General features: G+C 39.5%; 1 protein-coding gene across 1 annotated transcript in view; it reads left to right on the forward strand.

Moving 5' to 3' along the window:
- Positions 1-370: 370 nt before the first annotated feature.
- Positions 371-12,357, forward strand: part of LOC114030028 (zinc finger protein DPF3) — a gene marked incomplete at its 5' end in the record, with an annotated part of 168,369 nt that continues 156,382 nt past the window's right edge. Inside the window, one exon of the mRNA XM_027844692.1 lies at positions 371-498. Coding sequence (XP_027700493.1) covers positions 371-498 — 128 coding nt within the window. The remainder of the gene's footprint in view (positions 499-12,357) is intronic.

Genomic DNA, 12,357 nt, shown 5'->3' on the forward strand with positions numbered 1-12,357 from the left:
ACACCAGGCCTGGACTCAGGAAGACTCATCTTCCTCAGTTCAAATCCAGCCTAAGACAGGTAATAGCTGTGTGACCCTGGGCAAGTCACTTAACCCTGTTTTCCTCAGTTTCCTCATCTGTAAAATGAGCTAGAGAAGGAAATGGCAAACCACTCCAGTTTCTCAGTCAAAAAGACCCCAAATGGGGTCATGAAAAGCCATATTCAACTGAAATGAATGAATAGCAAAATTCCTGCCTGGTTCTGCTTAGAGAAAACTACTGCTGCCCTAATCCTTTTTGAGTTAAGGGTCCCTGCTTCCCAACTTTGCTTAACTATCCACAGGTACTACCAAAGTCCAACATCTCTTTCTGGTTTTTCTTGCTTTTCAGAAGTGGACCTGCCATTGAAGAAAGATGGGTTCACATCAGAAAGCACCACACTGGAAGCCTTGTTACGAGGTGAAGGAATTGAGAAGAAAGTGGATGCCAAAGAAGAAGAGAGCGTCCAGGAAATACAGGTACAGACTTGGGGGGTGATTGCTGGAGGGTTTCCCTGATTTCTCCCCTGCCTGTCCTGAGGCAAGGATGTCTGACCTATGTGGTCACCGTTGCTCTCTAATATCCTGTTCTGACAGGTGGAATTCACAGGGATGGTAGATTTAGAGATGAAGGAGACACTGTACCTTTTGGCTCCTGGCATTTTCTCTGTCTATCCCCCATGCCTGGAAGGCTCTCCCTCTACTGACCTCCCTGGCTTCCTTTAAGGCCTAATTTAAATCCCATCTTTCATAGGAAGATCCCTAATCCCTCTTAACTCTACTACTTTCCTACTGTTAATGATTTCCTATTTATCCTGTATAGAGCTTGTTTGCATGTATTTGTTTGCTTGTTGTCTTCTCTATTGGAGTGTAAGCTCCTTGAAGGTGGGAATTGTCTTTTGCCTCTTTTTCATTTAGCACAGTGCCTGGCACATGGTGGGCACTTAATAAATGTTTGACTGGTTGATGGTTGTCTCCTCCATTAGATTGTAAGCTCCTTGAGGGCAGAAACTATTTTTTCCTTTTTTTCTGTATTCTCAGTGCTTAGCAGAGTATCTGGTATATAGTTGACACTTAATAAATGTTTATTGATTGATTTGGATGGAAGAATCCTTAGAGATCATTCAGTTCAACCCCATTCATTTTACAGATGGGCAAACAGGTCAAGAGAGGTTTGATAACTTTTGTCCAGGGTTGTACAGATAGGAAGCAGGAGAATCAGGATTGGAAGATAGATTGAGGCCAATTCTAGTGCTTTTTCCAGTGGGTTGGGCTGCATCTCATTCATGGGAAGGCATAAAATTCAGCAGATTTGATGCTTCATGAGATTTTCCTTTTCCCAATATTAAACTAGGGGCTGGTTCTGCTTTGAATACACTAAAATCGGTCCAACATCTAAAACATCATTTTCTACAAATATATGCACAATTCACTATAATAATGAGTTCGTATTTGTATAACACTTTACAAATGACCACAGAGGGAGGGCAAGAAACAGTGCTGTCCTCCTAAAAGTTGTGTCTATCTTAATACTGCAGCCCAAGGTCCCTTTAGCTTTCCTGGCTGCCTTGTCACAGTGCTGACTTATATTGAGCTTGCAGTCCACTAAAACCCAAGATCTTTTCCAGAACAACTGTTGCCTAGCCACGTTGCCTCCATCTTGTACTTGTGAAACTGATTTTTATTCCCACGGATAAAACTTAATATTTATTCCTATTGAATTCCATCTAATTAAGATCCATCCCAGTGGTTTAGCTTGTCAAGTTTCTTTTTGGAGTATTGGATCTTGACAGTGTTAGCTTTCTATCCCTGCTTTGTATCATCTTTGTATCATTTGATGAGCATGCCACCTATACCTCTGTCCAAGTCATTGATAAAAATGCTAAACAGCCTAGGGCCAAACACAAATCCCTGGAATCTTCCATTGGTAACCTCCAGTCCTATTGGCACCGAGCCATTTCCTCTTTAGAGCCTTTCTAGCCAACTAGTTCTGACTCCATTTAGTTGTGTTATCATCTAATCTATATTTTCCTTCTTTTCCACAAGAATAGTAAGTTATTTTATTTTTTATTTTTTAAATTTTTATTTATTTATTTTTTTTTGGTGAGGCATTTGGGGTTAAGTGACTTGCCCAGGGTCACATGGCTAGTTAAGTGTCAAGTGTCTGAGGCCGGATTTGAACACAGGTCTTCTTGTCTCCAAGGCCAGAGCTCTGGCGCCACCAAGCTGTCCCTATGAGTTACTTTATTAAAAGCTAAATGTAAGCAAACTATCTCCACAACATTCTTCTCTTTTATTAGTTTAGTAATCCTGTCAAAAAAGAAAATGAGGTTAGTCTGGCATGACCTGTCCTTGAAGAAGCTGGGCTGGTTCTTTATAATTCCTTTCTTCCCTTTCTAGATGTTCTCCACCTGTTTCTTTAATGATCTGTTCTATAATTTTCTTGGGAAATGAAGTTAGGCTCACTGGCTTATGGTTTGCAGACTATTCTCTTCCATTTTTAGAAAAAATTGTGACATTCCCAATATTCTCCAATATTATGGTAACTCCCCATTTACCATGGTTTAGTAAATCACATCTGCCAGTGTTGAGTTTTTTGGTTTTTTTGGGTGACTTGAGAGTACAATTCTTCTAAGACAAATGACTTGAATTCATCATAGGCAACTTGATGTTCTTTTATGATTGCCTTACTTATCTTGTTTTTCAACTCCCTGTGAGTCATTTTTGTTCTCTCATTTCTGGTACTAAGGTCGTTGTCCTTGACAGGGAAAATAGAAGCAAAATAAGATTTGAGCAGCTTTACTTTCTCTTTGTTGTCAGTTATCATTATTCTACCCACCCCAAGCAAAGCTTCTATCCCTCGTTTAATTTTCCTTTTTCTCCTAATATAGCTAAAAAAACAACAACCCCCTTTTTGTTGTCCCAAACTTTCCCCCTCCAGCTGTATTTCATTGTGAATTTTGGCACTTCTCCTACTATTTCTATAGGATGGCGCCACAATCTTAAAATTAATCCTCTGTCACCCAACTTTGCTTCTGTCTTCTGCACATTTCATCCTTTTTCTTCCTTTAGGATGTACACTTTTGTTTCAATTGGTCTTAAGTCAGTGTACAGGTAAAGCTTCTCACCTCTCCCAAGCACTGATATCAATCTTTTTGAACTCCTAGGGAGGCTTTCATTCACATCTATGTTGGGGGGAAAGAAAGGGGGCCATTATGACTCTGACAATGAAAAAAAAGGAACAAGCAGTAAGGTGAAGGTACAAAATTGGTTTTTGAAGGATTACATAATTTATAAGTAATTAATACTACTACCTCCCCCTCCTCACCTTGTCTGGATTTAACAACAATAATAACTAGAATTTTTACTGTGCTTTAAAGTTTGCAAAACACTTTATATATGTTATCTAATTTGAGCCTCACAACAACCCAGTTAGGTGCTATTATTACGCCCATTTTATAGATAAAGAAACTGAGATAAACAGAAGTTAAGTTCCTTGCCCAGGATCTCACAACTAAGTAAGTTGTCTGAGGCAGGATTTGAATTCAGGTCTTCCTGATTTCAAGTCAAGCACTCTATCCACTGTACCATCCAGCTGATTCCTTTTGTAAAGTAGAGCAGCTTTCTTCTTATAGTAATGCATCACAGGATATTTAGAAATATACGTGTGCATGTGTGTGTGTGTGTGTGTGTCCTGAAGACACTCTGTTGGACTTTGGGGATATTTGCTTCCAACATACTCAGAATATTCTTCACCTTCACAATTCCAGCTTTTAATCCTGGAGTCAAATAAAGCCATGCCAATCTCATATCTTTTGGTGGGAAGCAATTATCATGTCATACCCTTTGACAAAACAACAACAACAACAACAACAATAAAATGCAACTGTCCATTTAGAAGCATTTGTGGCAGACAGTGGAGGACTCAGATTCATCATCTACCTGCTCACTGATTCACATTTGCTAAAAGGTATACAGGGAGGCCAGCACAGAACCTCTAATCTAGACAGACAAGTTGAGGCAGGCAATGATCTGGAGGCTAGGGATTTGATATCCTTTTGCATACTTTAAGCAAAGTCTGAGTTATGTGGTATTACCGCTAGACGATACTGCACTGGCATTTTTAATGTGCCAGGTACTGTGCTAAATGCTTTACAAATATTATCTCCTTTGATCCTCGCAATAACCCTTTGAGGTAGGCGCTATTATTATCCCCATTGTATAGTTGAGGAGCTTGAGGAAGACAGAGGTTAAGTGACTTGCACAGGGTCATACAGCTAGCAAGTGTCTGAGGCTGGATTTGAACTTAGGTGTTCCTGAGTTCAGGTCCAGTGTTCTATCCACTGTACCTCCTAACTGCTTCTAGAAAGCTTGGTTCCAGATCTTTTCCATGTTATTCTAGCGGTGACAGTACCATGTTCAATGGCATATTTCAGGGGCAGAATACCTTTCTTGCTCATCCTCTACATTAAGTGTCTTGTTGCCCATACCCTGTACTTCTTGTACATCTTGATGTCTAGGGCATTTAACAACAGAGGGGAAGACAGCCTGAGGGTAATCTTTTCTTGAAAAATCAGCTTTGCATATGTTAGAGCCCTTGTCAACAACAAAGGAAGCCAATAGTATCATCCATAGTTAACCATGAAGTGGCAATATTAAACTCTTAAGAAAGAAAGGAGGTGGTGATACAACATCAGGAGTAAGGGTAGAAGTGGAGGAGAATGAAGTCTAGTGAATGTTGGGTGGAGGAACTCACAGTTACTTGCGTATTTCTTTTTAAAATTTAAGTTGATTGGCAAATCCCATTTTTTATTCCTCCCTGGAATTGAGTTTCCATCCCTTTTAGGATAGGAATTTTAATTTGTAAAATTTTAATCCATGGCATCCTACCTATCTTTCCTCTCAATCCTTTGAAATCTGTTTTCCAGAAATCTAGATTGCATGTCAGATTTTGCCCAGATTTGCTCATTTTCTCTCTCATAAACTCTGGGAGGGAGTAGTTACTCCCTTCCAATCCCCAACCAGAGACCCATCATTTCCACCTATCACCAGTTGCTTTTTGTTAGCGATGCTTAGATCCAAAATAGAATTTCTTCTTTTTGTTTCCTCCTCCTTCTGAAAGATGAAATTATTTTTAAGGCAGCTCAGAAAAATGTATAAGCTGCTATGCTTTTGCAAGAGCTCCATTAGCTATCTGGATAATTGAAGTCCCTTACCACTATTGTACTATGCTTCTGTGCCAGGCTTGTATTCTATTTTCCCCAATCCTTGTCTATTTACACTTTCTTCTCAGACCATCTATAGTGTACCCCAGTTTTAAAATCACTTTTGTTTATCCCTCCATTGACTTTGACCCATATATTCTCCATCATGCTTTTCCACTTTAGTTGATGGATTTCATTAGATTAAGTATACATTGATAAATAGTGCTTCCCCACTCCTTTTTTTAAACTAACCTATTAGATTTTGAATAAGCTATACTCATCCATAGCCATAATCCAGTCATAGGTTTCATCCCATGAAGTCTCAGTGAACTCTGTGAGGTCAAATTTTCTACCAGCAGTTCTTTTTCTTGTTGCTAAACTTTGGCATGTGGAGACCATGGGTTTTGCTTTCTTCTGTGAATTTCTGGGCAACTCTACTGCTATTCTTTTTCCTTCATTGTAGTTACTCTCTATGGTATCTGGATTGATAGATACACATAGGCGTTCTTCTCCCTCTCTCAGTATTTATTTATTTTAGTTTAAAGTTCTTTTGATTAGATTTGTGGGACACTTGACAAATACATTCTTACCAGTGTTTGTTGGATGTACTCCATCTCTGGCCAGAAATCTGTTATCCCTACATTTTAAACTGTGGTCCAAAAGTCCAAATCCCATTCTGAGACGACAGTTTCTTAGTCAGCTTAGTCAAATTCATTTTTCTGGTTTTTGTTCCTTGCCTTCAATGGACAAGAATGAGGGAAACATAACATGTGCCTCTGTGATCTTCAGTTTTTTGCCTGACTTGGTAATTATTGGTATTACTTCCGTTAGTGTCACTTGTGCCCATAGTGAGCATCAGAAGTGGGGAGTAGTCATCCTTTTCGATAAATTTTGGTGGCATCTCTGTCTTGGTTACATGCCTTAGGAAGGCAGCAGACCTCTCTGCTGTTATCAGGTAAAAAAATAACTCAGTACCTCTGACTAGGTAATCGCCAACCACCACTACTCATCCTTCTGATCTGTACTGGCTGTTCTCTTTCCTCATGGCTTCTGTCTTTGCTGCATTGTTTTTTGAAGATGAAGCAACTTCTTCCCCAGCACCTTCCTCTTCAGAAAGAGCCTGAAATCTGCTTTTGGGCTCAAATGTTATAGCTCTTCTTTTCCTCCCCTTTTCCCTCTGTGTAACACCCTTCTGCTCTCTAACATTCTGACAAGGCTCATTCTCCTCTCTACCTCAGATGCCCCCTTTCCCCTGCATTGAAGCCTCATTTGTTTCTTTTAGGAACTTTTGTGTTGTCTCTAACAAATTGAACTGTTGATGGGTGTTTTCCAAGTCGATTAACCTTCTCTAGAGGGAGATTGACTTACACTTAGAACATTGCTAAAAGTCATTCACCTATGGCAGAAGTACAAACATAGCATACTTGATACAAGTCACTGCATAATTTCCCTTAGTCTTTATCCTGGTTGAGATTTTGAGCCTTTTTAAAAATTTCTTGTGGGTGTTTACACCTCAATCCTAAGTACTTAGTTTAAACTTTTATAGCCAATGTATATTATCTCTTTTTTATTAGTTAATTTATTTTTAGTTTTCAACAATCACTTCCATAAGCTTTTAAGTTTTAAATTTTTCTCCCCCTCCCTCCCCATCTCTCTCCCCAAGATGGTGCACAATCTGATATAGGCTCTACATATACATTCCTGGTAAACATATTTTCACATTAGTTATGTTGTAAGGAAGAATTAGAAGCAATAGGAGGAACCACAAGAAAGAGGGAACAAAACAGAAGAAAAAAAAGAGCAAATAGTATGCTTTGATCTGCATTCAAACTCCACAGTTCTTTCTCTGGATGTGGATAGCATTTTCCATCATAAGACTTTTGGAGATGTCTTAGATCCTTACATTGCTGAGAAGAGCTAAGTCCATCAAAGTTAGTCATCACACAATGTGGTTGTTACTGTGTACTATATTGTCCTGGTTCTGCTCACTTCACTTAGCATTGGTCCATACAAGTCTTTCCAGGTTTTTCTGAAGTCTTCCTGCTCATCATTTTTTATATCACAGTAGTATTCCATTACACTAATATGCCACAACTTGTTCAGCCATTCTACAATTGATGGGCATCCCCTCAATTTCCAATTCTTTGCCACCACATATTTTTGTACATGTGGGTCCTTTTTCCATTTTTATGATCTCTTTGGGTATATTATCTCTTAATAATATGACAACCCTACTCATTTCTTTTCTATAATCTCAATCATAATACTATAGTCACATCCCTTCTGAAAAAGAAAAAATATTTTTTGTAGGCTGGGATAGTTTTCCTTTAAGGAGGAAAGGAAGTTGCCTTGGGGATTTGAATGGTTTTTAGGACTACCAATGTTAAATGCCCAGCTTATAGGGAGCTGTTGTTCCTGAAATTTGGCAGAATTCCTACTGCTTCCTCTAACGTCTTTCTGACCCAGTGTGACTGCCCTGGTGAATGTGGAGGCCAAGGGGAATATCATTTGTTTTTAGTAACCATATCCTTATCGTCCTTTATTATAAGCAAAGTAATTGCTATTGTATTTTATGGGCCACAATGTGTCAATACATTCCAATCCTGAGCCTGAATTACTGGACTGACTTGAGTCAGGCCTAATCCAGAATATTTGGTATTATTTGCCAGGATTCAATTGCAATGACTTGATGGTTAATTTTATGGTTTAATTAGGGGAAGAATAATAGGATTTATTGGATAGACAGAGGTATAGGGCATGGTATAGGCATACAAGTGGAACCCTCTCAAAGGGATAAGGAGGGGGCCCCTAGTGATGCTGTAGGATTAGCCAGATGTCAAGGAAGTGGACAGGGAGAGTAATAATATTTCATAAGTCAGTATCTCTTGATTTTTACTAATGACTTTAGAAAGGCTAGATGACCAGTATGAAGAAAATGAAAACAAATTGGTTTTGTGCATCCAGCAATTGGAGACAGATGTGAGTGCAGTTTTGGTTTTTTATTTGTCGTTCTCCTGGGAGACCTATGATCCTTAAGCTGTCTCTGTACATCTTGTCTTCAAGGTCAATGGATTTAGCTGATATAGGGATCATATGTGTGTGTGTGTGTGTGTGTGTGTGTGTGTAGTGTGTATTTAACATTATTCCCTTTTGCTTTTCTTCTGCCAGATCTTTTTGTCCACTTGAGTATTTTTGTATTCCAAATATGTTCATCTTTCTTTTGCTTCTTTGGAGAGGCTTTCCAGCATAAACTCATTTTTTCCCTAATCCAATGAATATTTTTATTTCTGCATTGAGAACTATAATTTCTGACATATATCCATTCATAATTTATACTCTTATGGATTTTATTTCTCTTCTGAACCATTCTGAAAATTTTTTGAGTTCCCTATTCTCTTAGTATTCCACAGAATTCTGTGTTTTATCAGGTATTAGTTCTCTACTTGGTCTTTGTTTGTTAATAGAGTTTTGTAATCTCTTCGAGTGCTTAGTATTTGCTCTTTCTTCTAGTTTTAGGATCTTTTTTGTTGATTGATCAGCTCATGCCCTGGGTTTTTATTGAGTTTTCTTTATTTTGAAATCTTTGTTGTTTTCCCCCCATTGCCTTGTCAATTACTTTTTGTCTACCCCTTTGCTGCTGGGTATATCCATGGGACTGGATGATAAAGTGACCTCAGCTCCCACCCATATTGTGGGATTTAGGGTCCATTATCCTAGTTCCCTGTCCTGAGGAGTCTAGGAGGGTGAGGGAGACAGGACTGGCCTCATTTAGGTTTTAGTGTCCTTTCCTTCAGGCTTGGTATGATGACACTGCCCCCCTGCTTCAGTTCCTCCCTTGGTTCTTCTTTTCTTCTCTGGTTGGGCTTAATCAGCATCTGCTGCTTTTTTCAGGGTAGGAAGAGGATGAGGAGGTGTTTCCAGGCAGAGTCTCTGCAGCCTTGGAACCCCTTAACCGAGGGTCACCTCCAACAGAAGGCAGCTGCCCCTCCCTGCTTCCCCTAGATTAATGTCTGTTGCTCACTGTCTTTGTTTGTGGTGGGGCATGGGCAAGGAATGATACATGTCAGCAAAGTCTCTGCAGTAAGAGGAGATGCCAGTATGAGCCTTATGCGTAAACCACAAAGTCAGATTGAGGAGGGGTGCTGAAGGAATGCTTTAAAGGATTAGTGTTTTCTCATCTTAATTTATAAGGATTTTATGTTCAGATTCTCACTCTTTTTGTCCTGTGAATTCAGACGTAATTGCTGTGTATCTGATATGTAATTCCTCTTTTGGGGGGATAGAGGTTGAGAGTGGGAAGTGGGGAAAGTGTTTAGTCCACCATCTTGTCAGTACTGTTGTGTTTTTGTTTTTTTAAGGATTGTGTCTAGTAGGCAGAGGAGCAGTTAATGAACTGCTCAGTGGAAAGGAACGATGATGAAGGGGGGGCAGGACTAATAGGCTACAGGTGGGAACTACAGCCTCAGACCCAGAAGTCTTACTGGTCAAAGTGGTGAATCCTGCTAAGATTAGCACTGTAAGTGAAGAGAGTAGAAGTGAGGATGAGAATTGGGAACCTTCATTGGTGGTAAGAAAGCTTCAGATTTACCCTATTACTATGCATTACCCTCTCTTCCCCCTCCCCTACCATGATTTCCTATACAGAGGGGTCATCTTTCACCACATGGAAACTGGGAGGTTGCAGAGGTTTAAACAGCAACCTAATGCGTAATTAGAACAATGTTTAACGAGTTCCTTGGTCTAATGTAGGAAATGAAGACCTGCTTTCAGCCAGAGTTCTATAGACTTGGGGATCTTACAAATGATTTACTTTTGCAAAGCCAGTTAAATATGTAAGGGCCCCAAATGGACACTGTTCTTTGCCCTTTTATAAGAGGCTAAAATGAGAAGTCCTGCACATCTAACCCTTGAAGAGGAATTCCCTCTGCAGCTGGTTTCCCAATAAAGGTCAGCAAGGGAGGGGATTAAATTCCCAAAAAAGAGTTGGGTTTGGAGAACTGGATTTATGTCCCTCCCTCCCCACTCCACTCCTACCTCCATTTCCCTTCCTTCTATGACAAATATATGCCAAGGACAATTAGATCCTGCCTAGATCCTTACAAAACTCTATTAACAATGGGGTAGAGCCCCATGCTAGTAGCACCAGGCTTTAGCTGTGGGCCTCGCCTACCATATCACTCTACAAGCCTGGCCAAACCAACTTGTGAAATCTGGTATGGGATATTAAGAATCTTTCTGCTCTGTTAAAACATAGGATATCCCTGAAAATCTTCACTGCAGTTGGCCATTCAAGGTATTCAAGTCTTTTTATTCATACTTGAGGGACCCTTGGGGTGAGTCCTCCAAGGGCAAGGGTCAAGGTGTGTGTGTGTGTGTGTGTGTGTGTGTGTGTGTGTGTGTTTGTGTATTGCTGGATACTGATGGCCAGGTTACATTTATACAAACCCTTATTGGGTCTATAGGGGCACTCCAGTTTCCATCAGGAATTTTAGAGGGGAAGACCACTGAGAGAAGGAGCACCTTTACTCAGGTGGAGATGGTTGTATGAGTCATAGTTGTGGTCGTTAATCAAAGTGAATATATTGTGGGAACGGATATTATGCGTTCTTGGGAATGAGTATACCAAAGAAATTGCAGGGACAATCCCCATCCCTATAGGTAAAGTCATTCTAAAAATTATATTAATGATTCATAAATATTTCATTGCATTAAGTCTATGCTCCAACCACTGATGCTGAAGAGGCCAAAGTTACTCAGTTCTATGAATACCTACGACATCTTCTAGAAATAACATCAAAAAATGGTGTTGTGTTCATCATAGAGGATTGGAATGCTACAGTAGGAAATCAAAAGATAATTGGAAAATTTGACTTTGGAGAACAAAATGAAGCAGGGCAGAGAATAATAGAGTTTTATCAAGATGACTTGCTGGTCACAGGAAATACTCTTTTTTTTTTTTAAGGCAATTGGGGTTAAGTGACTTGCCCAGGGTCACACAGCTAGTGTCAAGTGTTTGGTCTGAGGCCAGATTTGAACTCAGGTCCTCCTGACTCCAGGGCCAGTGCTCTATCCACTGCGCCACCTAGCTGCCCCTACAAATATTCTTTTTCAACAACTCAAAAGGCAGCTCTATGATGGTCAATATTGAATTCAGATTGATTGTATACTTTGCTGCCAAAAGTGGAGAAACTGCAGTCAATTAAAACAGGACCTGGAGCTGGGTATGTGTGGCTCAGATCATGAGCTTCTTATTGCAAAATTCAGACTTAAATTGAAGAAAGTAGGGAAAATCAGGGGCAGCTGGGTTGTTCAATGGATAGCGTGCCAAGCCTGGAGTCAGGAAGACTCATCTTCCTGAGTTCAAATCCAGCGTCAGACACTTACTAACTGTGTGAACCTGGGCTAGTCACTTAACTCTGCCTCAGTTTTCTCATCTGTCAAAGGAGCTGGAGAAGGAAATGGCAAACCCCTCCAGTATCTTTGCCTAGAAAACTCCAAAAGGGGTCATAAAGTGTCAGACATGACTGAAAAACCACTGAACAGCAACAACACAGGGAAAATCATCACACCATTTAGGTATGATCTAAGTAACATCACTTATGAATATGAAGTGAAAGTGACAAATAGATTTAAGAGATTAGATCTGGTAGATAGAGGGCCTGAAGAACTATGGACAGAAGTTTGCAATATTGTTTAGGAGGCATCAACCAAAAAACATTTCAAAGAAAAAGAATGGCAAGAAAGCAAAACGGCTGTCTGATGAGGCTTTACAAACAGATGAAGAAAGGACATTGAAAGGAAAAGTATAAAGTGAAAGACATGCTCAGTTGAATGCAGAATTACAGAGAATAGCAAGGAGAGATAAAAAGATTTTCTTAAATGAAGGATGCAAAGAAATAGAAGAGAACAATAGAATGGGAAAGACAAGAGATCTCTTCAAGAAAATCAGAAATATCAAGGGAACAGCTTCATGAAAAAAATGGGCATGCTAAAAGACAAAAATGGTAGGGACTTAATAGAAGTATGACAGATTAAAAGAGAATATATAGAAGACAATAATATATAGAAGAACTATATAAGAAAGATTATAATGTCACTGATAACCACAATGATGTGTTTACTGATTTAGAGTCAT

Source organism: Vombatus ursinus, unplaced genomic scaffold (assembly GCF_900497805.2).
Source record: "Vombatus ursinus unplaced genomic scaffold, bare-nosed wombat genome assembly UNPS02014945.1, whole genome shotgun sequence".
Taxonomy (NCBI): Eukaryota; Metazoa; Chordata; class Mammalia; order Diprotodontia; family Vombatidae; genus Vombatus; species Vombatus ursinus.